Here is a 26544-nt window from a genome sequence, read left to right on the forward strand (position 1 = left end):
TCTTTCTACTCTTCTTTGGCTGACACAATGAGAACTTACGCACACACTTCATTTTAACTACTTGTTTGGGCTCAGGCAGATCAGTGGCTGCAATACATTACCACTGTATACAGAAAGCCCCTGAAGTCACGACAGCCAAAACATCCTTACACATTCACTCTTATCAATTTGACTGCTTAACTTATGGAAAAATATGCCCAAGTTACACAGTATGGCCCTCGAGCATACGTGTGCCTCAGGGAGGCAGAATATACTCTGGAACTGGACATGATGTTGGTGTTTTGTGTACTGTATATTAAAATTATCCCAAAAAAGGAAAAAAAATAAAGCCAAGAAAGACAAGACAGCTTTGAAGCAGACAAGATGGCCATGCTGGCACCCCGTATTATCCCAGATGAAAATAATTCTTTTCCCACTAACAACAATCAACAGACACATTTCGCTTGCAGGCAACACCTGGCTGCTGTAGTGTAGCTTGGTTTTATTTATGTCCACAAATATTTCAAAAAAATTACAAAATACTCAAATGGAGAGAACACAGAAGTCACGATTTCTGGGTTTCTACTCTGTTTACACTGTGTTATCCCATGGCAAACTACTCATATATACATTAAGCTTCAAGATATATATAAATGTAGCAGTCAGAATGTACACTCTGCTTTAACGGTGCAGTGAAACAAGCTCAACCATGACGACATAGAACAAGAGAGACGTTTCAAAAACACTAAAGCAAAATTAAAAAATAAACTTTCGAAACAGAGGAAAAATAAGAGAGATTTCTTAAAGGAAATCAAAAGGTCTGGGTTGTTTTAACAGGGCATCGAACACCGAGATGGCTTCAAAAACCACTGCATGTAAAGTTGTAGTTAATCATTGGTCTAAAATGGAAGAATTTCAGTGCTTATTTGCTGAATGATGGGAACAAAAAAACTCCCACAAATTATCAGAATGCTTTTTGGGGGGGGGGGGGGGGGGGGGGGAGAAAAAGGAAAAAAAAAAGAGATCAATGAAAAGCTTTTGAACAGACTGCAAACTTCAGCTGAAAAAAAATACAGAGAGAGGAACATGGGAGACAATTAGCTTTTTTTTTTTTTTTTTAAACAAGAACTATAGCTGAAAATAACAGCAAAAGAGAAGGATCAGAAGAAGTGGCTGAACTCCCCCAAACTCCACATGGTAAAAACAAGGAGGGGAGGTTTACCTGAAATGTGCCTAATTAGACTTTTAAAGTAAACTGAGGCACTCTCTCTGCTGAGCAGACGGATCTCACTAGCTACTCCACTGTTAGCAAAAGTAAAAGAATATTACTCAGAAGAAAACCATTTCACCTGATCACTGCAGACAGCGACTGAAGGCATTGACTGAAGAAGACTTTACCATCCTTGATTCTAGATTGACCTCATGGTTTCCAAATCTCAGAAACACTAGCTGTTCCTCCTAATACCTTCACAGAGAGTTCAAATATAGCAGATGGAACTGATTAAACGCTATTGCAGTTCTTTAGCACTGAGAAATCTGGAATGGAGGACAGAAAAAAAGGAAGATCAACATCAGCTGAAATAGTCCTCTTTCTCCTTTACACTCTTGCCTTAAGTGAAGCTAGAATACCCCGATGCATATTTTTAATTGGTAAATTGATGTTACTAACTATCCAACAGTAATCTTTGGGCACTAACGCTGACACTGGTTTGAGATTCGTGAGGTGGATAAAGCACTGTGCATGCCATGCCTTCCATCAGAATGTATGATTAACTACAAGTTTATCAAACATGGCTCAGTACAGTCCTATGACACAACCATCACACTGAACAGTCTACAACAGCAGAGAGAGAGCACTCGTGAGTTAAGAGAGAGAATGGGGGAAGTTATGCACCAGCAGAAAAAATGGCCAGCAGATTCAGATGTCCATTGGTTGCATCACCCTCTGCTCTGGCAAAGAAAACCCATGGCAAAAGAGTGGGGAAAAAAAAAATTCTGCCTAGAGGGTAAGCAGAGCTGTCTCCAAAAGAATGCTCTCTGGCCTTCTGTGTATACCTCTCCTTTTACCATCCACATGGGAACTAGCCAACAGGAGTTATTCTGCATGGACCTGTTGTGTTGGGAGTCAGTAAATGTTACTGTCCGTATATACGGTTAATCCCAAAGTAGTAAGTTCCTGAGATACAGAACACTGGTGGCAGTTAAAAAGTTTTTGCTTACAAAAACAAAACTAGAACAGTCAAAGAGAAATAGACTGGTCTTTGCAAAACAACTTTAAGAACACTAACTGAGTTGCCTAGTTCACTCTTAAGAACATATCAAACTTCAGAGGCCAGAAAGAGCACATCCTCCAAAAATATGCACATGCATACAAAATTCTGGCTGTACTAGTTTGAGCCATGGAACATTTTTAAAAAGAGATTTTAGAACAGATTATTTCTTTGAACTTTTGCCTAAAGTCTAAAACCAATGTAGTTAAGACTATGTTTCAAAAGGTAGTAGGAAAGAAGTGTATTATGGCCACACTGAAAATTAACCCTTGAAGTAGGCATCAAAAGGGTAAGCTAGTTCCAAGGGACATCTGTACTGCTGATAAACCCAACTCAACAGAAATCATCTGCAGAACAGAGAGATGTAACACGAACAAAAAACCCCCAAACAACCAAACCAACCAAAAAACCAAGAACAGAAACAGTCATTTGCAACATTATCCCTGCAACTCCCTTTAATGCTTATTGTTTTTATCAAACCAAATTTCAAGCTTTTACCCATTTGAAATTATTGATACCCATCATTCCCTTTAATTAAAGGGATAATTATATATATATATTTTATTAAAAAATCAACTCTGTATTCTGTCAATACCAGGTAGGAATTCACAATTTGTGATGTTACTGAAAATCAAGATAAACGTTTCTGGAGTTTTGTTTTGTTTTGTTTCTCCCCTCTACCCAAAAAAAGTTATTTACAGACTTAAAAAGCCATGCTGCAGAACTGAGCTCTCTTTAAAATTATGAAGATTTCCTACAATGTATTAAAATAAAAGTAGATTTTTATTATTATAGCACTTGGATTCAGAGCTTGTTATGTCACCTACTTGCAATCCTTTTTTTTTTTTTTTTAAAATAGCTATAGATGCATTGAGTGTCTCTTCACGCACAGTGACTTGTGTTGTGAACCTGATTCTAGCACCTACTCGAAACAAACTAGTAAGAAAAAAAAAAAAAACAAGATTGCAGGAAGTTCTCTGAATATTCCACACAGTCCTGTATTTTCAATAGGCTTCTGAATACGTTGTCATGCAGGGAGACCCACACCAGTCTTGAGAAATCTTCTCTACAAATGAACACTATGCTGATAAGTCTCTACTTGTTGGGTGGTTGCTTCTGTTTTAAATATATAAAGAAATCTTTATAAGATATTCTTTTCCTTTTGTAGCTCTTATTGTACGTAAAAATGTTCCACTCCTTCCCAAGGACTGGGGTTTCCATAGCCAGCATTACAAATAAATAATTTATTACAACTGTTTGTCGCCTTCTTTCTTCAGTCGACTGAAAGAGAAAGAAAACTCATTTTAACAAAACAAAGGAGGTGTCATGACACTTCAGAGAGAGCCTGCCTTCCTGCTAACCTCACCCGGGTGCCCTGAAGGGAACAGAGGTTGCAACAGGACTTGTGAGCTTTCAGCACAAAAATGAGAGCCATTGTAACAGCAGTGATAACACTGTCTGTTGTGAGGGGAAGCGATGACCTTTTGCTACTGAACTCCTTACATGTGAGCAAGATCACTAGTGCCAGCTCATCAAGCTTTAGCTTTATCTGCAGTTGCAGATACGACAGTCAGCTTCAGGCAGACTGGCTGCCCCCATGGCACAAGGCCAGCAGGCAATTTTGGATAGCTGAAGCAAGGACTGAAACATCAGAGTAACGCAGTGCAAGGCAGGTGTTTAATATGCTCCTTCCTATGGATCCTTGCTACTCATGCAGAATAACCCTTGCTAGGTGCTGGTGCCTTTTTCTTCTTAGCTGACATATTGTCAGTGGTCACTGCCAAATAGGAACTAAGGTGGTGTCGTATCAGGTAGGCCAAGAAGAGAACCACTCCACTATCAACACCATATAGCATTCCGGGGAGAAAGAACTCACATGATTCGTCTAGGCATTCTCAGCTGGTAATACAGGATCCGTATTATTCACACATTTCAACTTCTTATTGCCGTTAATAATCTCTTAAGATCTATTGAATCCCTCCCCTCTTCTCATTCATAAAGCTTTAGCCACCCTCCTCCACTGTTCCCAAGGAAGAGAGTGTGATGTGGAAGCAGGAATCGTAGTAAGTACGACACTAGAAACCCCAATCAGAAGCAATTCTGCAATGGAAGACTCAACTAGTCTGCATCCTGTGCCAGTAATTTGGACCTAGCTTCCAATCCGCCCTATCACCTCTGCCCCAGTTAGGTCTTAGTACAGCTTCACCATCTTCCATAACTGCAATAGGACAGTAACTCAGGACACAGTAAGAAAGGCAGTAATTCAGAAGAAAAAAAGATGGAATGTGGAGGTAGATGGAGGAAGCTGTAGCATGCCCGCATCTCCAAAAGCCTTCATTGCACCTCTCACCTGTAATAATCTTCCTGACTTGGTAGATGACCACCATGCATGTGAGGATGCCCATGCAACCACTGCTGCTCCATTGCCAGTCTTTGCAGCTCTGCTGACTGGGCATGCATGGCCTGCAGCTGGTGGGCTGCTGACATAGGAGGTGGAATGGCACCAGGCAGATCTCGCGGATAAGGAGTACCTAAGAGAGAGTTGCCCATTTTTAGACACTTGTTTGCTATGAGGTCTGCAGAGAGTTGTCCCATGAAGTTTTTTGGGTTTCATTTGGGTTTGGTTTTTTGGTTTTTTTTTTTTTTAAACAAACCAACCAACCAACCTTTGGCTGTAACCTAAGTTACAGCTCAACTCCACCAGCTCCCTTCCCAAGAAATGCTAAGACCCAGAAGAAAAGGTGACAGTTCAGATACAGAGCCAACCTTCGTAAAGGACCATAAAATGCTCTCACCAAAGACTGGATGTCGGAGCATTTCATGCTCATGAGGTGGCTGCCCTAGCAATGGGTTGGGGATGGTCCCAGGTGGATAGGGAAAACGTGCCAAATGGGGTCCAGCTGCTAAAGGATCCACCAGCGGGTGAACAGGTCCTGCTGAACCTTTAAAAAGGAGGAAAGAAAGAAAGCAATCAACTGCTTTGGGAAGCATCGCTCACTGTTGGGAAATCAAAAGCCCTGATAGACTTGAGCTGGACCAGCATTTGGCCTAACCGGCATGTAATTACCAGGAGCTTAGCTCCATCCAATTTGAAACCCACTTTTCTACCTTCAAGTGACATCAGCTTACCAAACAGTCTTAATTGTTAAAGCAACAACCCATGACTTTTATTTTCTACAAGAAAACAAAATCCACGAAGCAACAGGGAAAAACAATGATGGTCAACATTTAGAAAAATTTTCCCCCAAACTCACTCCTAGTTCCCCTTTACACACATAAAATTGAAGGATCACTAGTGACATTTAGTACAGACGCACTAAAGCATCCTTCTGACTTTAGCAATACTACTTGATAGGCCAAAAGCTGGCAAAAACCTTTGTTCACAAAAGATATATTTTCACCATCCTTGTGTGGAGAGGGACGCCTGTAGACAACCTCTCTGGTGTCACTTTACCAACATAATGAATTCTCTTATGAGAATCGTGACAGAGGCTTTCAGCTCAACTAAAGCCAGATGGTTGGCATGTAAAATGGCTAAAGAGATGAAGTTTTTCTCTCCTAATTTTTTTTTCCCAGCTCCTATAAGGTAACACCAGTTTCAGCTCCTTTCTGGCTGTAACTTGTAACATAACAGCCTTTAGCATTAGCAGCGTTACCAGTTCCATGACATCTCTCCTAGTGAATTCCCTTCACCCAATGGAGTCTCCACCTGTACACCAGACACCACTGTAAGGTGGTACTCTAGAACTCCAGTACTTTTAAAAACAAAACAGCAAACCTTTTACAGTGACAGCGTGCAGTCTCAGTGAAGATCGCTGTACTGTTACCATCCTTTACTGTATCACTGTCAATGGTCCACCCTCCCAAAAAAATAACTTTGCATTTCAGTTATCACAACCTTATACAGTACAGAAGTCACATCACATACAAGAAAGCAGGGATTTTGCTACTTGAATTCCAGAGTCACAGTCTGCCTGTTTTGGGCAGACTTCTGCTAACAGCCCAGGAGAGAGGTTCCCTAGGAAACTGCCTAGCCCATTTCCCTAGGCTCACCTTGATGTAAGGGATCCTGCTGATGTAGGTGTAAATGCGAGTGTATGTGTGAATGTTGGTGATGGTGAGGCGTAACATTGAACATCTGGAGCCGTGCCAATGGGTCATTTGTCAGTGATGCCATCCGTTCAGCGTGTATTCTCTCTGCTGCCAGTCTGTCAGGGTAGCTCATTTCAGGCCGTAACTGTGGGCCTGCCAGTGCAAGTCTCTCTCTTTCAAGGGGGTTCAAACCCGGATGGAAGGAAGCAAACGGGTGAGGTCCTGCTGTTGGGGGAATAGTCAGTGCACCATGCCTGGCAAAATGCTCCATGGGGTTAGTAGCTGGGTGCAGTGCATCTAGCTCTGGGGGCTTCACCTCAAAGCCAGGTTTCATCCTCTCTCTCAACTCCCTTTCCCGGATTTCTCGCTCCCGGATTTCCCGCTCTCGCAGCTCTCGTTCCCGAATGGTGGGATCCACATTGTAGAGGCCAGGCATATGGTAGGCCAGAAGTGGATCGGTGGGGTTCAGAGGGACAAAGAAGGGATGATTACGGTTTGTTGGTGACATGACATGAGGACGGGCATATTCACTCAGTGTTCGTAAAGCAGGTGTATCTGGACCAATGTAAGGTGGTACAGCAGCAATGGTCGTTGGCGGAGGTTCAAATGAAGGTCTCATGTGTGCTGGCCCGCTGAGCTGAGACTCTCCAAGACGGCCTTCATGAGAGGAGCTGGATACCTTCTGCTGCACAGAACGGGGGAAGAGAATTTTCATTCAAGACATTTGGCTTAAAAACACAGCAGGTACACACTTCCTTTCTTGTGCTTCAAGCTCTAAGAGGAGGTAAGTTCAGCCTGCTGAGCCTCACGACTCCCGCAGTTGTGTGCTCCAGCGCGGTTTGTGCGAGAACTGGATTCTGCCTACACTGTAGGCCAGAAAATAGCTACTTAGTGTAGCTTTGAGGCTGCCACTACAAACTGCTTTACAGCTACTGGAGCAGCAACAAGTTGGTACATGTCACAGCTATGGGCAACAGCTGGCTGGTACATGTCACTACAGACTACCAGTCTTGTTTGCAGTGTGTTCCTCCTCTCCTCTCCACACTCACTTGTATCCCAAAACTTACTAAACCCAAGGAAACTCATCTCCACAACATGCAACACAACAAATTCCACTCCTTTCATGTCAGGACTTTGCATCTGGCTCTCCCCTCCTGTACAAGAGCAGCATAGCACTTCTGGGGAGGGCAATAAGCACGGTTTACCCGCACAGCTGCCCAAGGATCCCTGTCCCCAGAATAAAGCAAAGTCCCCATACATGACGCATCCCTTAAAGGACAGATGCTATATCCTGACTTTTATAAACCTACAGAAACACACAGCTCTGATTCAGATCTCTGAAATGCACCAAGGAACGGGAAGATTTTAGCACCTTCTTTTTCAGCATCAATAATTTATTACTAACCTACCAATTCTGTGGGCCCAGAAGTAATCATTCCTTTCTGACAGGCCACAGAAAAACGGATTACTTGTACTGGCTCTTTATACCAAGACTGTAGTTTGGGTCTCCCCATTAAAAAAAAAAAAAAAAAAAAGTTACGTGCCTTTAATTAAGTTTACTTCAAATTTAAGAAGTCTTCAGATCCCCTTTTTCTAGCAGACATCACTCATGCCTGCACAGTAGTACAAGGTACACAAAGGCATTCACTCTATCTGCACATTGTGCTTTTCTACCATAAGTGACCGTAAATACTTGGCCTAGTTATCCCCAGCTGGATTGGCTTCCCACACATCAGAAACAGACCAGGAGCAGAAACTCTCCATTTCCTTTAAAGAGAAGAAAGTCACAGGCAGGCCAGGAGGTGCTCATAGCTGGTTGGCTTTCACTTAATACACAAGGCTCCCATATTCACAAATACCTGATTGCACATGCATTAAAGCGCTTCTGGGGACTTGCAATCTGTAGTCACCATCCAGGTGAGATCCTACCATGCCAACTCCCTTAAACAGCTCTTAGCTACAAATAAACCTACCGCAGCTCTTTCTGCTTCTCTTTCACGCTCCCGCTCCCTCTCTCTCTCCTTCTCTTTTTCTTTTTCTCTTTCCCTCTCTTCTCTGGCTTTCTGCTCTGCTTCCCTTTTGGCCTTTTCAATGGCCTCTTCTCTCTTCTTGGCCAGTTTCGATCCTGCCAGAGGCATAAAGTACAAGTCTGCTCTCGAGCACGAATTGTAGCCACGGTCCAGGTGCTTATAGAACCTGAAAGAAACAAAACAGAAAGAGCTTAGCTATGGGAAAGATGCAAGAGTCTGGGATTTAATAGCTGCATATCCAAAAAAAAAAAACAAAAACAAAAAAGTCTCTACGCTTATACAATAGCAGTACCAGCTTCCCTGAAAGCCATGAGAAAACTGATTGTACCGTATTACTCCACAGACAAGCGGAGTATAAAACCCCTCTCACAATTACAAACTGTAATGCCCTCTCTGAATATGCTGGCTGAAACAGCACCTTTCCAGAAAAACAGAGCAAAATCATGGTAGAAAGAGAAGCTGACAAGACGCACACGTAAAATGCACTCAGCTCCCGCAGACGCTCATTTCTCAGCTTTTGGGAGTGCCTCGCTGCGCAGAAAAACAGAGCGCACTAAGCAAGCCCTGCTGACAACCTCCGTACCTGGCTGATTGACTAGCATGACTTGGTGTATCCACCACAGTAGGTTCTGGTGATGGACTTCTGGGTGGAGGGGGAGGGCTTTCTGGTTCCTCAGCTTCATCTGGGACTTCTTCTTTGATTTGAATAGGTGGTAGCGTGCAGGCTGTCACCACTGGCACGTTTCCACTAGAAGCTGCTGACGTGGAGATGGAAGTCTGAAGTGGGATGCCAGGCACAGTGGGTGGCGTGGAAGTGGAGGGGCAAGAAGGAGGCGTGATGGAAGGTGGGCCTCCGGGGACAAAGGGATGCTGAGAAAAGGGGGGCTGCGAGGATACCTGATGGAGTCCAGATGGGGGGTGATTAGCAGGTGGGGGAAGGCTCTGACTCTGTGTCAGTACAGGAGGTTGGGCTTGCGAAGACTGCAGGGGTTGGCTTTGAGGCATCAGCTGCAAAGGAGGAGGGTGTGCGGATGGAGGATGATGAGTCGAGAGGGAGCTCAAAGGTTTTAAAGCAGGTGGTGGAGGCAAGTTGGAGTTCATTGAGAAAGGAGAAGGGCCAGAGAGATGAGGAGGGTGCTTATGGGATGGAGCAGTGGGGAGCTGAGGGATTGGGGTAGTAGGGGGAGGTTTGATATGAGGCATGGCCATGGGTGCAGGCGGCAAGGGCTGCTCCCGCGGAGGCTGAGCCTGCTGCAGTGAGGTTGCAGTTGGCAGGACAGGCTGTGTCACCTGAACCTGGAGAGCGGAGTGAGAATGAGACGGTGCTTGCGTCTGAAGGGGAACCTGAGACTGAGATGACTGAGTGGGGAGGGAAAATGGCTGGGAAGGTACAGGATGAGGCAGGAGGGGCTGAGCCTGCAGGCTGTGAGGGGCAGGCTGGGCCTGGCTGTGGAGCGGAGGCTGTGAGTGAGGCTGAGAAGAGGCAGGGGTCGGCTGGCTCTGCGACACGCTCAGAGGCTGCAGAGGTGGGTGGGGTGATGGGAGCCTCTGCGGGTGCAAAGTGGGGGCCTGCTGTATGTGAGAATGAGGAGGGGGTGGTGGTGCGGGGGCCTGGGGCTGGCTGGGGGGCTGGGATGCTGATGGCGAGACCTGCGGTGGAGCCGAAGCAGCGCTCGACACCGCCGGCAGCGATGCCGGTAACTGGGCTGATATAGGTGGCGTAGGTGGAGGAGCCTGGCCAGAACCGCTCTGTGCCTGAAGCACTTGGGGCTGTGCCTGCAGCACTTGCTGTTGAGCAGATGAATCCGAGTCACTCTCATTGTCTTGAGGGCTAGGGATGCTGGGTGACGTGCTCCGGTTATCCTGGTCAATGTCCTTGGGATCACTGCTCCCTTCGTCATTGACACTGCGGCTGTCCGAGCTCTCACCTTCACCCTCACCCTCTGAGGGAGAGTTTGGCCTGCTGATCTCCTGCAGGGAGAGGGGGAAGAATAACCACCGTGCGTGAGGAAACCGCACAAAGAGCATTACCAGCATGCCACAGGACGCAACCTGTTACACGTGCTGTGCAAACACAAGTGCAGGTACCACCCTTTGAACCTCGCGGGGCTTAAAACAGCACAGGCAATGTAAATATCCAAAGGGAACGTGCAAAAGACAACGGAGCTAGGCGCTTTTTAGTAGTGTCCAGCGACAATGGGCACAAACCGAAATGCAGGAGGTTCTGCCTGAACGTAACGAAACACTTTTTCACTATGAGGGTGACCAAGCAATGGAACAGGTTGCCCAGAGCAGCTGTAGACTCTCCGTCTTTGGAGATACTCAAAAGCCATCTGGACGTGGTGCTGGGCCGTTGGCTCTAGGTGGCCCTGATTGAGTAGAGGGGATGGACTAGATGACCTCTAGGTCCCTTCCAACCTCAACCATTCTGTGATTCTGTAATATGGAAAGCTCAGTGCCAAAATTCCCAAATCCTGTGCACAGAGTGAACCTGGTCAGGTACACGGAGATGAAACGACATCTTGAAAGTATTTCAATTGAGCTTTGATACCATTAAATTAAGAGTACTCCAGTGGTGGTTTTCTAACTTGCCACAGAAGAGGAAAAAACAAATTTCAATTAAGAAAAAAAAAGGGTGGGGGGTGGGGGGTGGAAAATAATCCAAGTATACTCCTATATGGTCGATATTGATATTAAAACAACAACAACAAAAAGACTTCTGGACTTACCCCGTATCATTCCACTGCTTTTCAACAGAAGGAACACATTATAATACTGGTTGCTTTCCAGCCACAGATTAAGTTACTATTTGCTGTGGCTTAAATTGATTTCATGTTTTTGGTTTGTTACTGGGTTTGCACCCCCTCCCACTCTCAAACCATTCTCCTAAGAGAAATATTCCTCTGTGGGACTCACTTGAGTTTTGGATTTTTTGGCATTGGACCTGTCAGGTTCTTCTGTATCAGAAGCTGCCTTTTCCCGCTGCCTCTTGGAGTTCTTGAGAGGAGAAGACACCTCTTCTTTTATCTTCTGCCACAAATGAAGCAGAACACAACAGTTACCAGTGACGTAAATGCAAAAGTGAATTGACCGTATGCCAGTGCTACCATATTTAATACAAATAAGCGAGAAGGGTTCCTATGGAGCAGGAGAACTGATCAGAAGTTGAGAAAGTCAGTATTTAACAACAACCCAATACACATCTGTCCCTCTGTCCAATTACAAGTTGCAGGGGAATCTGTTCAGAAGCTGCTGCTCTGTTCTGCCATCTGCCACAAGCAACTTCCAGAAGCCTTGCATCTACATAATGCACTGGCCACTCCCTCTGGAGGTCAAATTTAAGATAGAACCCAAAACAGACTGCAATTTTACTTCTGCAGACAGAAACCCAAGGGGCAGTTTGCACACAAACCCTGCACACATTTCTGACACAAGCTAGTAGGAAAAAGGAACATCAAGTAAAGCATTCCTCATCATGCAGATGTGGTCTCGAGCTTTGGAAGCGAAGGAATATTTTAAACAAAGCAGTTGTCTTCAGCTGCGCAGAATGAGGTCTATCAGGAACTCATACCAGATCAACTGGCCCACTATACTCTTCTAAGAGACCAACACCAGTTGTTAACAGAGGATGGAGCAAGAATTTCAGCAGTAGACAGGCACAGGATAAGCCTCTTTCTACAACATGAAAGTCTTGCTTTACTCCTGATATTTTGAGGGCTATTTTTATATCCCCTCAAATATAGGGCTAACAGTGAGTAGCTATTACAAGATTACTACCTTCTTTCATGGCCTGGGACAGCATTATACATCACATAATTACCTAACCTAACTTCAAATTTTGCTAAGTTCTCAGTTTTATCATGTGAAAACTTGCTCCATACTCCAGTTTTGACTTGTGGGTTGGTTTTTTGTTTTTTTTTTTTTTTTTTAAATACTTATTTTTAACTTGCTACTTTTCAATTTACACTGCTTAATGGCAAGCCTTCCCGCTTCATCTGGCTTTGTTTCTTCAGTACTCTCTTGGAAAGGCACTTATTCATTTAAAGAGACTAAACTGTCAGCTCGCTCTGAAAAATCAAGCAAATATACATACAGAAAAACAGTAACAGAAGTAGTCTCAATTACTACATATTCATATTCCTTTGTAAACAAAGATTAAGTACCGCTTAAAAAAAAAAAATCCCCAAAACTGTCTACTTGCCTCAAATACAGCATTTCTGATCTGTATTACTTCCATGAGCCTAACGCTTGTATTTGCATCCGAAATTGAAGGATTAATTTATCATGAGAGCAGTAAGGTTATGTGGGGATACTTCAATGGTTTTTATCACTACACGTCCTTATGTACAGGAACAAAGCATCAGTCAGATGCACCATTAAATTTTTTGCTTATCCACACAAGTAGGAATTTCTAGGTCACTGAGAGATTCCCTGGCCTCCTAGAATCTGCATCTCATTTAGCTGACTGAAGAGGCCTCAGGTGTCCAGTCCTAACAAAAAAGAAGAATGGGAAAATTTTACCTTGGTAGACTTCTTCACTGAATCTGCTTTGCTGTCATTACTGGAGGTGCTGGCAGCGCTAGGAGAGTTGCGGCCACTGGAACGGATGTCTTCATTAATAGGTGAGGCTCTACCATCAGGGCTGGCTGGCTGCTTTTTACGACCACTACGTAGTGTAGACATCTATTTGTTTAACAGAAATAAAAGTGTATCAAAGTCAGCATTTGTCCAGCCTCTTCACCTTTTTCTGCCTTACATCAGGGGCATGGATGGACCACTCCTGCTAAGAGCTTGAAAAATGAAAAACCAAGAGCATTTAACATTGTTATAGTTTTTCTTGAAAGCTCATCTGGACCTTAACGTAAAAGGAGGCAAATCCTTTATTTGTCTGCTCAAAAACATTAAGTGCTGATTATTTTATTCAGCAGTGTCTGCTAGAAATGACAACATTAGAAAGATGTTCCAAAGCTGCCGCTGTTTGCATGCTGAATTTTCTTCATAAAATGCACGCACGCACATTTGTAAGCATGCATACACACACAGCGAATGAGGTAGGAGGGGACCCTCGTGTTCCATTAAAAAAGAAAGTCTATCTGTTGGCATTCAAGCAGTCAAGACCCATTTCTAAAATCACAGATTCAATGTGCTCCTGCTATGCCACAAGGAATCACAGTAGAGTATATTTCAATAATTAATGCTGTTTCCCTCCCAGTTTGGCAGTTTTTTGGATGACTGGCTACCATAAAAACAATGAAGCCAACCTTACCTGACAGTGTAGCCTCACAAGATATTTAAAAGCAATGGTCATATCATCATGATCAGAAAGATGGAGGGGGGAGGGCAAGGAAAAGAAATATATCTGCTGCTTTCCATCAGCCAAAACCCAAAGCAAACATCAAATTAACTAGAGCTGCTGTCAGAGTTCTCACAAGTGACTTGCACACAGTAAGGCTCCTGGCATTTCACCCCGAGTAAAAACTCTGCAACAGAGCACACTAACCATAGGAGCAAACTACAGTTTTCTGTAGGGAAGAGATTTTAACTCCAGTAATATGAGGACGCCACGTGAATTGGATTTAATTTTTTAAAACTCTTCCTTTAAAATAAGCCCAAGGGCTTCCCTCTGACAGGATCCAGCTGGAAGAAGGATACATACTAGTACAAAATCTGTAACGATACGCTGGTCAAATGCCCTCTTATGACGACAGTCCACTGCCAGTCATTAAAAACGCGGAAATAACAAGTTTGACTAGAACTCGCAGAAGAGACATTTAAGCTTATTTTTCCAAAGTAAGCCTCAACCTCAGCAAATCTCACACTTGCATACATGAATGCAGCAGCGGGCACGTACCACGGCAAACAAGCAAGATGGAGAAAGCGTCATTTTAGAAGTTCAACTACCTTTTTCCAGACAACGCCTCCTCTTTACAGAAGAAGCTGCAATGCAAGAGTGTTAAGCCTACCGAGCCTCGACTCCGCCTTGTCCTCATGCTATGCTTTCCACTAAGTCCATCATCTTCCTCTTTGACAGGCTTAAACATAAAGGGTGGAGGGTCTACAGGCTTCTCAATGGGTGGCAGCTCTCCGTATTTTTTGAAGTGAATGCGACAATCAGTGCACAATAAAATGTTTTCTCGACCGCCGTGGTGCCAGTCCTTGGAGGCTTGGGGCAGGAAAAGCAACAGCTTAGAAATACACAATATACCAGATAACTCAGCACAAACAGATTGCATTATTAAAAAAGCACACAACTAGAAAAGTAGCTGCTTTTCTACGGGCAACAAAGTCAGAGAAATTTCCGGAAAACTTTGTCATGTTTCAGGCTTAGTCTGTGTTCCCGTGCACATCTTCAATATTCAATTTACAAACTATTTGTTTACTTAAGCAACCGCAGCTTTGAAAACAAAGAAAGAAGCATTATCTGCTCTACTTGGGAGCTAACAGGCAGCTATTATTCTCCAAAGCTGTGGTTTCTTAAAGTGAAGTGAACTATGAACTTCTCATTTCCTTTCCTTCCCTTCCCTACTTTGGGGCTCACACTTCCATGCCATGCATATGCCCAAATATCAGACAACCTTCAGGAATACCTACAAGAATGGGGCTGCTGCAGAAGAGCTTTAGCGCAGCATAAAGAAGTTTTGTGTGTGACAGTCACAGTCCAGTATTGATTTGCTATATCACAAATTGATTATATAGATTACGTATTACGTAGATCTTTTCCCTGTATAAACGTCTACGTCTCAGGATTCTCCTTTGTCACGGCAATATTAATTTGCAGTGGCAAAGCATGATTAACTCTGCTAGGAATGCTGCATATTTTAGCTGATTCAACCCCACATTTTTTTGAACAGCTGTACATGCACATGAACTGCTCTTGCTTGAATGAATCTGCATTAAACAGGCAGTAGCAGAACGGAGAGGAATACAGCAATGAATTGGGTGCATACTGGTTGTGAAGCAGTGACGACAGGCGTAGCCCTTCAGTTCCTGTTCACTGTCCTCGCTGTCAAAGTCATCTTCACTGGCCGAGCTCAAGTCCACTGAATAAGTAAAGAACAAGGGAAGAAGAGGAAAAAGGAAAATAAAAATTCAGGATTTTCTAGTTCCTCCTACTTGACTAAAATAACCATTAATAATAACAGTTCTCACATAAGTTTTGTGACTTCCTACAACCACCTTGCCTTGGATGGCCATCATTTCTGATTTTGCAAACTAAGCAAGGCCAGACCTCATTGGTCTACAGATTAAAGGAAGATTCCAGGAACGCGCCAAGTCATACAATTCACAGAACTTTTGATTCAGTAACATGGTACTTTTCCAATTAAGTTGTCATTCACATACTGTTCATGCTTACTTAGAGAGGCTGTGCTCCAAAAGCATAATTTTCAAGACAGTGGAGGTTCATCTCTACAACCTGGTCAAATTTAAAATCAAAGATTCTATACCTAAATCCTACTGTTACTAGATTCCATGGACAGATACTGTGGCGGCTTTTCTGGCTTTTATTTTGTTTCTAGACTTCACGTTCTAAACCAGATGGGGACTGCCGCTAGGCTCTACTAGACAGTGGCTATATTTAACCCAAGAGCTCGAAGCGTTTTGTGCGTGGAAGAAACAATGCTTACATATAATGTACCTGTTTGAAAAACATGTTGTGATTCTTTTGGATGAGAGGTACTACAAGGATACTACCAGCTTTCCAATCCTTACTGCAAGCCTCCTTAAGAGTTTTAACCCGTGGCAAACTTACATTTCGAGAATGTCATGTTTCGAAGAAGTGGAGAATATGGAAAAGGTCGCTTTCCTTTGTGGCAAACAGTATATAGCAAATTAGCCAATTAACAAGGCTGTGAGCTAAAAAGCACCATCTAACCCACTGAAAATCCGCAGACATCAAAAAACTGTATCTTACCCCATCTTCTAAAACAACTCAGGAGTAAATCCTTTCATATTTAGAGCACTGCATTTTTCTAGCACCACCCCTATAAATTCGCAACATAACAGGTCTATAATCTGTCACAAGCAGAAAGCCCTGTGGCTTCTTTTGTTCGCATCTTTAATTAGAAGAGAACTCCTTGATGCAAGAATACTGTTTTTCTAAAGTTTCCAAGCGGGTATTTTGTAATACATGCAGGTTATAGAGAGGGAGGGATTCTACAGTACTTGCCATTAGCGTTTGTCATCAACTCATTACCCTTCAAATTAACACAGGGTCCCATTTAATAACAGTAGCTGCTAGCACTACCATAATTTCTACATTAATTCTTGCAGGTGTTTAAACCCTGACTGCAAAATTGACACCAAGCTAGGACTTGCTTTCTTTTACTAAATTGATTTTTATTCTCATGCTGCAGTTGGATCCATATGGATGGGTCCTCCCAGCCACATATGCTCTGAAGCGCTGAGTATCTTGGATCGAGCTGCAGAGTCAAGATCCTCACTTCTTGTGCACACGGAAATCAGCAATAAATCCAATCAATTTCAGCATGGAGAGGCTAATGGCCCTTTCTTACTACCTCACTAATACCCTCTCCAGAATTCTCTGTCCTGCCTCCTCACCACATTCTCTACCTCCCCCATATCAGCAAGTCTGCCAATTTCTGCCTTCCACATAGTCCCTTTTCTTTAGAAGGCATGTGAAATGTGCTGGGTTTAGTCCATAGAAAGACTTAAAACTCACAGGGTACTGTAAGCCTTTTACATAAGGACAGAAGTTTATACATCCATATGGACATTACTAGTCATAATCCTTTGCAGTGCAGTACTTTTCACTGGTTTGGGTAATTATTCTTTGTTTAGACACTTCTGCTTCAGTCAAGGCCAAAGTTCTTCCAAGATGTGAAGATGCAACAGTGCTGGCTGCAGCATGCAGTGTGAGATCAAGCAGAAGGTATGGGTCACCAAGCAAGGATGAAAAGGACTTCCTTCCGAAGGGATGGAGGACTTCCTTCTTTTTGCATTTCCTAATCCCCATTACTGTAATAAGCCCAGAAAAAATACAACACAAAACCAAGGAAAGAGTAGGGAAATTCAGTACCGGGGCAACGTTACCATCCTTACAGGATGCTTTTATGTTTAAGAACTGCACAAAGCACTTCGTGATCAAAGACGCCTACCACATTCCAGCATAATGGTACAGGAACAGGAGAGGGCAACTGCCTGAACTCCATTTCCTTGCTTCATTCACTTGAAGGTACAGCACCATTACATTAGTGTTGCTCCCTGCATCTAAACAAAGATAAATGCATTGCTTTTAGCTTCCACTTACAGAATTCACTGGAGGGGGGCCTGGAGGGAGTGTTGACTGGAGTGGAAGCAGTTCGAGTTTTAATTCTCCGAAACACAGCCTGTCTTCGATGCCTACGGTGGGCTCGAGAACTTGCTGCTTCAGGGGTTTTCTTCCAATAGTAATAGAAGGTGATTAGTTCTCCCTGCAAATACAGAAGGAGTATGTTAGAGGGGCATGCAAATCTGACTTGTCAGCTTTTTTCCTCCCTTTTGCTCTCTGTATGCGTGCACATGTATTTTTGTAGGAAGCTTCATGATGTTATTTCAGCCAGACAAAAGAATCCTTTAGATAAGACAGAAAAAAAATCCTCCTTATTTTGTTTGCTTTTGCAGGGGAGGAACAGAAGTAAATAAATGCCTTCTCACTCCTCTCCTCCTCCCCTAGGAAAGAAAAGAGGTTGGGTAGCATGTATCCAGCTTCCACCTGGACGCTGCTGGCACTGTTGGTCTCAGCAATTCGGAAGGGGGGGCCCTTGCCTTGCTGTCAGCATCCTGTTGACATCTCTGCACAGCTCAGGAGGAACTGCATCCGGAAGGTACCACCTTTCAGTGAGCTGTGAGAACAAGTAACTGATAACTGCTAAGAATTCTCTGGTGTTTACAGAAAGAATAAGGATCAATTCGAACAGATACTGCCATTTTGTCAACCTACATTCTGCGTACAGGTATTTTTAAACATTCCTGCTTAAGAAGCTGAAAGTTAGAATAAAAACGTATTCAACAAGAAGTCCATAACCGTAACTCAACCCTACTACAGTAAATCGTGTTTTAATTTGAATATATATGCCCACATCTAAATTAATTAAGCAGTTAAAAGAGCACACCTAGAGAAATGATTGATAATTTCACAGCATAATGAATCTGGCTTACATTCAAAAACTGGAGCAGCTGCCATTCAAACTAGCGGATGTAACGCCAAACTGCAGAACAGCATGTGGTTTTAATCTCTTTTCTCTTACTTTGAAACCCCACCATTTCCTGGCGACTTGTCTGCCTCTAAGGTAAAAGGTGTTGTTTCTTTCAAGTTGCAAGAGAAAAATGGAGAAGTTCTAACCAGCCCCTTGAAAAATCAACATCAGAACAAACATACCTGAATTGCCCACAAAAAGGGTTTCTTTGAACTGCATTTTATGTGATCAAATAACATAACCTCAGCCTGCTCCCTCTGTGGGGAAATCCTGCAGCCTATACCCAGGGCAGATCACTCGAGTTAACTCTAATAAAGACACACCCTTAATGGAAACTCTCCCAAGGGCCTCAAACAAGCAATTATAGCCATAACTCACATCTGTACCACTGAAACACTTGAAAGACAAAAGGAGGATGTTGTTCTAGACATTAACTGCTGACATTTAAGACAATTAAGAATTTTACCAATGCCTAATTTAAAAATAGAAACACCAGAAAAAGAACACAACCACAACTTTGATTTCTGGCAATAGACAGAATAGATGCATTTTTAATCTGCACTGCTATAGACTGGGATTGATGCTACTGATCTCCACCACAGACTCCAACAACATTCACACCAAATTGTATTCACAGTGATACCTGGTGAGGAAGAGGAAGGAGTAAGTGGGCAAAATTAATCGTTACCTACAGGTGTTGACTCTGAAAGGACAAAAGCCCTGCTAAGAACAAATAAATAACATAACTCTTTCCTGAAGAGAATCTAAAACTAAAATGGGCACAGGCTGGTGACGAGCATTCAAGCTATGTTAGATCTGGGAAGAACACAGGAGTTCTGACACCCAGCACCCTGCTCTGCTTCTGCATGTTCAACTGCATGTGTTTGCTTTAGAAATACCATTTCACTTTGAGTCCATTAACTGGGCTCAAAGTCCATCCGGCACAACTGTTTGTCAAACTGAGGATATGACCTGTGCCAGGAGGCAGACAAAGCTCTGCAGAAAAGCTTATGCAATGCTTTTCAGAGGTAGAAAGTCTCTTGCAAATGAAGCCAGCCACATTTTACCTATAAATTCATTTATATCAAATCTGAGGTGTCAGCACCAAGGAGCAAGTCAGTAAATCCCATGTCTTTATGTCAGTGAATTAATGTGTCCTCTGACATACAGCAACAGCAGAGTGCAAACCAATCTGTTTTCATCCCATCATAAAATAGGAAATGGAAACCTATTTGAGCTCTATTTACACATCGCAAACCCATCAGGTCCCAAGGGAAGTCTAACAACTTATACATGCACTACATCATAAACCCAACTTCTCAAAAAGACATGGTATATATTTCTAAAAAATACTTCATGATCATAATGCTTTTTTTCCTAAGACCCTCCCAAAACTGCACAACTGCATGCCGATAAATATGAAATAGAAGTTTATTCAACAACTAGGTTTACTCCGTCTATGAAATCTGCATATATTAAAGGACTAGAGAATATTCTGTACTTCAAATTCGTCACACTGCACAGCTACATGACTCAGTAAATGACTCAACTTTCTGACAAAGACACTGAAATAAAAGTCAGAGAGGAAGCGGAGAACGTTAATGTTATATACATACACACAGGTTAGACATGGAGTACACTGAAAAAATTCCATGCCAGATCTTATTAGCTGCCTGGCTATCTAATATTATATTGTCTACCTAAGGGATTAAATGCTGGAGTGGAGTGAGTCAGGTAGGATTAGAAACGGCATACTGGTGTCTGCACGGGTGGCAGAAGCTTCAGCACAAAGGAATAATTCAGGAAAGCTTTGGTTCTACAAACAGGGAGTAAAAACAGCTTCCAGCTTCACTGCAAGTGAAGTCAAATGAACTTTAATCAAACATGCATAGTGTGCTGCCGAAACCCATTGCACATAAATTCAGGGAACAAAAGCTGTTGCAGAAATCAATAGCCTACTGAAACATTAACACAGGCAAGCATTGATCAAAAGGCCCTTTTACAAAAGGCAGCCTTGCAAATTAGCTGCTGTTTTTGCTTGCAAGCAAACAGAAAAGCATAAATGCTGCTGACATGAATGGCCTATAATGATCATTTTGTTCCCGGCGATCTCACCTCACCTCACCACAAGGTCTCGCAGTCAACACATCCTACATCTCTGTACTATAATTGCGAACAGCATGATGAACTGAGGCAGTCTGGTGCTCGTTCGCTGGGGGAGGGCTGAGAGCAGCTGCTCTGAATCTGTTTTTCTGGGTAGCAAGTCTACACCCAGGGGAATAGTCCTAACCTAACAACCTGCAAATATATTGTATGTCTCCTTTGAAGTTTTTAGTGCCAGGAACTGGGTATTGGTAGCAACATACGCACTAAAATCACATGAGATAAAGCAGACTGAACCGTCCTTCATTGCATCATTATACTTGTTTGACTTAAGAGTGACATCCCCCTCATTTCCAAACTTCAGAGATAAATTAATTAAGGAAGGGGTGAGACCATTGACGCAACTACTACCTGCGGTGAGGTCTCTGGCTGATGGTGGAAGAGAAACTCAAGGCGTGCAAGCCAAGTTCAGGGAGAGCTGAACCTGCTGCTCGAAACAGCGACCTTGTTTATCACTCTCTAATCCAGTTTAGTGGCCTGAAGAGCATAGACCATCTGAAGTTAGGAGACTGTCTCCTTTTGCAATAAGCACAATCCAACTGCTTCTGTTGCCCTCTTCTCTTCCCTGCACCCAGTAACACGCTCCTGCTTAATCAAGCTCTGGGACCAGCAATAAAACAGGCATTAACAACCACTGCAAAGCCTCACAATGAAATGGTAAGCTTAAACAATGCATGGCCCAGCTTACCACCACTTTGCAGGTGAAGTAGCAAAAATTGTATATGGTTGCACATACATGACCCATACTGCGTGTACAAATGAGAAACACGAGTATTCAATGAAGCAGTCCCTCATAGCACAGGCAAAACCATTCTTCAGCAAAGCTCCCAGGCTAATGAATCAAAGCAGTGGTAACATTCCAGATATTTGGTGGTGAATTGTCCAGCAGGAAGGGTTTCCATGTCCTAATCACTACTTCTTTCACCAGAACTGTCAGCGGGCTTCCTCCTGTCCCTGAAATCCACCTCATCTCAGACCCCAAATACTGACGTTGCTGACGCAATTGTCCATTTGTACCACTTACGATAAATCCAGTATGTTAGAAGGAAAGTCCCAATAAAATGACCCACACGTCTACTCCAACACTACCCCTCAAATGAGAGGCTCTAATTCCTGTACTGTGCCACATCCAAGGAAGATGCTGTTAGTGCTCTCCCAGATCAACTCCATCAAGGAACAGCTTTTTCCATCAGTGTACAGAGAAGATTCATCTCTCTCCCAATCTGCTTAGCTGATCATAGTAACAGCTTCACCTCCACTTGACACAACGCCACCTCTTTTCTGCAAACGCAACTCCATTTTTTTTATGTTAACATCTGATTAACTGTCCCGAGCAGTTTATCAAACACATATAAAGCAAAATGAGAAGCATTGTTCAGGCTTTTAATGCCACCTTTCCTCAAGAACATCTACTTTCCCGTTACTGAAGTTTCACAAGACAGAGGGGTATGTCCTGCACTAAAAACCACGGTTCAGCCTTCATCAATTTTGAAATACATCCAGAGCTCCCAACTCCTCAAATCTCTTGCCTTCTCCTGCCAAGGCCATTTCACCCCATGTTGTAGGTACATAAAAAAAAAGTCACACTTCATCTCCTTTTAGCTCTGTTCTAGGGATTATTTTTAAAGAGAAAGAAAAGGTTCAGATCCACTCCCGCAGGAATATGCAGCAGTGAGACTTTCCCTGCAATTCAGCTCTGGAGACTGAGCTGACGAGAGTCTTCAAGTGCCCAAAAGCCCACCATCCTCCCTAACCCAGCAATCCTGCTTGCACTGCACAGGCTATCTGCACATACTAGGAGATTACTGCCTTGGCATGTAGCACCTTTCTCTTACCTCTCCTGCCATTTTCACCCACTGCTCTCACCCATATTTTTTTCAGCTCAGTCACGCTCTCCAAGCCACATTCACGAAACACCAGGGCAGGCCTTACCAACTCTTCCACAGCCTTAACAAACTAACATGAGTGCCAGCAAGTGCTGCATGCCCTGGTTTCTCCCTTCTTATCAGTAGTTTTCAAACGTAAAATACACAATGCAAGCTGTGCCCCATGTTTGTGTTTAGTCTTGCCTTAGGTAAACAAAGGATTAACACTGTGTATGCATTTCTGGATTTGAGAGGTTTTGACAGCCCTGCTGCAGCAGACACTGCTCCTATGGAAGCCAATCACACAAACACATCAACTTACCTTCAAGTATCTGTTATGGTATTACAGAGTGAGCAAACATAATAATTGCTGTTTAATTTCCCCAGAGCCTAGCTCTGCCAGGGAAGGGAAAAAAAAAAAAAATGGGGGAGGGGAATAGCTTTACAGTAATTAAACAGAAAAGGTAAATGACAACTCTCTTCAATGGCTATAAACTAGTCATGGCAGACCAGAGGGGAACAGATTGCCCAGCTGTGGCCTTAATGAATTCACAATCTTTCTGGAATGCATCAAGATTTTATTAAGTCAACTCAATTTAGCTAATGCTCCCTATTACTAAAGTCCTGTGGTAAAAACACCGTCTCTAGCGCTTCTCTCCTTCACTGAATCCCCTGGCTTTAACAGTCGCGGTTACATCATCTGCTCAAATGCCTGCATGCCAAGGGGCATATCGAGAAAACGGACTACACATGCACAGTTTTGCATAATGGGAGCTTTATAGTACACACCTTCAGTACAGACCAGTATATAGCAGCCTGTCATCTCCAGGTTGCTTCCTGAAACTTTACAGAACAACCCAGAATATTGCCATACACTATTAGACTGGGAGACAAAACTTAAGGCATCAGTCCCTTCCATCACACATACCTCCATACCCAAAAGCTGCTAATACCAGAGGCGCAGATGTATGCAAACAGGGTAGCACAATCATGCAAGAAATCCTCTGACCTCCTGAACAGCACGGCCTACCGCATCAAGGTAGAAATGGGACAGTTAGCAGAGAGCATTGCACGGCTATTTCTTGTTATGAGCCTATATCCAGATATTGGAACTCTTGTCTTGGTTTGAACAAGTTGAAGTATTGAAAAAATGCAGCAAGGAAGAGAAAGAACAACAGCTGTGCGCAGCTCCGAAGAGCTGAACCTAAGCATTTTTACCGTTCTAAACTTGGTCTACATGCCTCTGCCAACTATGACAAATAGGTTTGCATATGCTCTAATTAAGCAGTAAGTCTCAGCAGCTTGTTCAGCAGCACTGATTAATGTCCACCTTGGGTGCACAGGAATACTGCATAATCTGAAACATTACTGAAATTCTAAGAGAGGCTTTTAAAAAACAAGCAATATTTTACTAACACTACAAAAAACACATTAAAAATCGTGGGATGCTCTCTAAGGAATATGCTGCAGGTCTCTCAATTCTCTAGCATATTTTAGAGGTATAAGCATTTTATCCAGCAGTTCCTCTAGCCATTTATTACCTTTTGGATGGCAACAGTGTCTTCTCTCCCTGGTCTCCGCTACGAACTCCACCTCCAATTTTAGGAGAAGATTGGCTGTCCTAATGCTCTGTTTCCTTGTTCTGCAAACGGCAAGGTAAGCTACCTGGTTTCATTTTTTATTTGAAACTCCTGGCAAAACAGGCTGGCCAAGTGAGAATCAAAAGAGGAGATAGGTATGTAAGAAACCTAGGCTAACTCCTTGGGTGTTTATGCTGTCAATTCAGCCCCAATACAGGAACAGTCACAGAATTTCCTGGGAACCCAGCCGAGGCTCCATCTGTATTTTCTGGATTTCATTTTGTTGTGGAAAAAACCTGCAATCAGATACAGCTTTATGCTTTCTAATTGTTTCTGCTAAATGAGCACTGCTGCCCTGCTTAGTCCTCTACAGACCAGAGGAAGAGGGAGCTTTTCTCTCTTACAAATTATGCTTTTGTTTAGATAGCTGACACAGGCCTACGATACAACAGGTCATTAGAGAACTGTGTCACTCCTGATAGTGCTGAAACAAGTTTGGAATCTGAAGATTTCATTCCAAAGTTCCTCAAGCAGTGAAGAGACTAAAACAATTTGATTTTTCACAGTACTTAAACACACAGATCACTTTTGTAATTCTCCCAAGAGAATGTATTTGCCCTCCTTCACGAATAATTTAAAAAAAAAAAAAATCAACCTAACGAGTGAGTGCAAACTAAACCCAACTCTTACAACAAAATTATGCATGGGAACTGGAAGTGGCAAGAGACACAAAGAATAATGGAATCACTAGCAGAGAAGAGTCAGTGAACAGGGACTGCAAAGTGGTGAGAAAAGAGGAAAGCAATATACAAGATAGGATGTAAATAATCTCTCATTTGAAACACACATTTATCTGCACTAACACAGTAACACTCAACCATTGTATAGCATCTTCCATTTGATGACAAAGTCATTGCAGTATTTACAAATTAAGTCTCAGCACATCCTTTTTAAGTTTTATAACATCTAGAAACAGAGAAACAGAAGATTTATAAATTGGCCAAGATCAATCCTGTGTGAGAAGTACAATTGTACTGATCAACCTCAAACTATGTGAACAGCTTCACCAGTGACAGTCAGGCTCTAAAATTCCTTCATAACTCAAACCCAGGCCTACTGGATAGGCTTATCCATCCTTATTTAGCACAGTACCGGCTGACTGTTCCTCAGCAGTTCAGCTTTCCTTTCGCCCTCAATATAAGCTGCTTTTTCTTTCAATTGGACATTCTTGTTTCATTCCTACCACTTGATTGTATGGTTTTGGCAAACCACACAGAAATCAAATGTTATTGTCCATAGCCCGAAAAAAACACCAATAACATGTCCCTGTGCCACATCTCACAATTTTCATGTAGTTTATTTGCTAGCCTTTTCCAGTGTTTGTCATTAAGGTTGCCTATATTGGTAGGAAATAAGAGAATTAGCATATTATGGAACTTACCCTCACTATCTGTTCTATGTGAACAATTCATTTTTTTTTCCCCCTTCCATTTTTAGGGATTTAAGTACCAGCTTTCACAGTTCTGCAAAAACAAACGCAGAGCACACTAGCGCATTGTTTTAAGCCTCAGCCACAGTTAAAAGCTGCTGACCCTCTCTCCAGCTGTACGTCATGCCAGAATGAAAAGAAAGCTTTGTAATTAAGGCTTCTTCCTCCAGAGACTCCTCTTTGTTAATCAACAGAGTTCCTAATCCCCATAGGAACTCACAGACTGTTGGCTGCATCCATTATTAATTATTAGAGCCTATCTTAAATAGTGTCAGTTATAGTTCTCCAGGACTGTGTAACCACTCCCAGTGTCACCAGGTATGCCCCGGAGGGATCTCTGGCGCTTGATCAATTAAGAGGTTATCAAAATAGTGAAAGAGTTAAGAACCTGCTTGCCTTATACACATTTGTCAAGGATTTGTTTTCTATTCAGCTCCCCTTTGCAACTTGTATTATCAAAATTCCTGAGGTCAGGAATTCTGATTTGCTTGACCACTTTTAACTCCAATAATTTAATCCCCCCCCCCCCCTTCTCTGCTAAGCTTACCCTCTACCTCTTGTCTTCCCACACACCTCTACCAGCCTCTGCTCAGGCACAGCTGCCCCATCTGCACCATGGAGGGATCTCCCATTCCAGCAGAGTCCAATTCTTTAGCACCAATGTGATGTTTTCACCTGGCACAGAATATGAACTGCTTCGTGCAGACAGAGCCTGGAGAATGTAATTTAGCCCCTGTGGAGCTAGGACATCTCTCTTCCTATTGAGGCTCAGGCTGGCATACATTGCACATTCCTTCCAAGCCGCTGTTCAACACCCATTTGTTCTCCCTAGCAAATGCAAATATTCAGCCTTTTTCCCTTTTCACTTACATCTTGATGC

At 43.0% G+C, this 26544-nt stretch overlaps 1 protein-coding gene across 6 annotated transcripts in view; it reads right to left on the reverse strand.

Annotated features, from left to right (window-relative positions):
* Window positions 1-437: 437 nt before the first annotated feature.
* RERE (arginine-glutamic acid dipeptide repeats) overlaps window positions 438-26544 on the reverse strand; it is a 257136-nt gene continuing 231029 nt past the window's right edge. For 4 of the 6 annotated variants that reach the window (XM_052791713.1, XM_052791718.1, XM_052791714.1 and 1 more), the window contains 11 exons: window positions 17640-17802; window positions 15319-15411; window positions 14335-14534; window positions 12893-13054; window positions 11288-11401; window positions 8955-10342; window positions 8315-8537; window positions 6303-7026; window positions 5045-5191; window positions 4600-4780; window positions 438-3530 (listed from right to left, as the gene is read on the reverse strand). In XM_052791713.1, coding sequence (XP_052647673.1) covers window positions 3497-3530; window positions 4600-4780; window positions 5045-5191; window positions 6303-7026; window positions 8315-8537; window positions 8955-10342; window positions 11288-11401; window positions 12893-13054; window positions 14335-14534; window positions 15319-15411; window positions 17640-17802 — 3429 coding nt within the window. In that variant the 3' untranslated portion in view covers window positions 438-3496. The remainder of the gene's footprint in view (window positions 3531-4599; window positions 4781-5044; window positions 5192-6302; window positions 7027-8314; window positions 8538-8954; window positions 10343-11287; window positions 11402-12892; window positions 13055-14334; window positions 14535-15318; window positions 15412-17639; window positions 17803-26544) is intronic. The other 2 variants (XM_052791717.1, XM_052791716.1) reach the window with 2 other exon arrangements.

Source organism: Harpia harpyja, chromosome 7 (assembly GCF_026419915.1).
Source record: "Harpia harpyja isolate bHarHar1 chromosome 7, bHarHar1 primary haplotype, whole genome shotgun sequence".
Classification (NCBI taxonomy): domain Eukaryota; kingdom Metazoa; phylum Chordata; class Aves; order Accipitriformes; family Accipitridae; genus Harpia; species Harpia harpyja.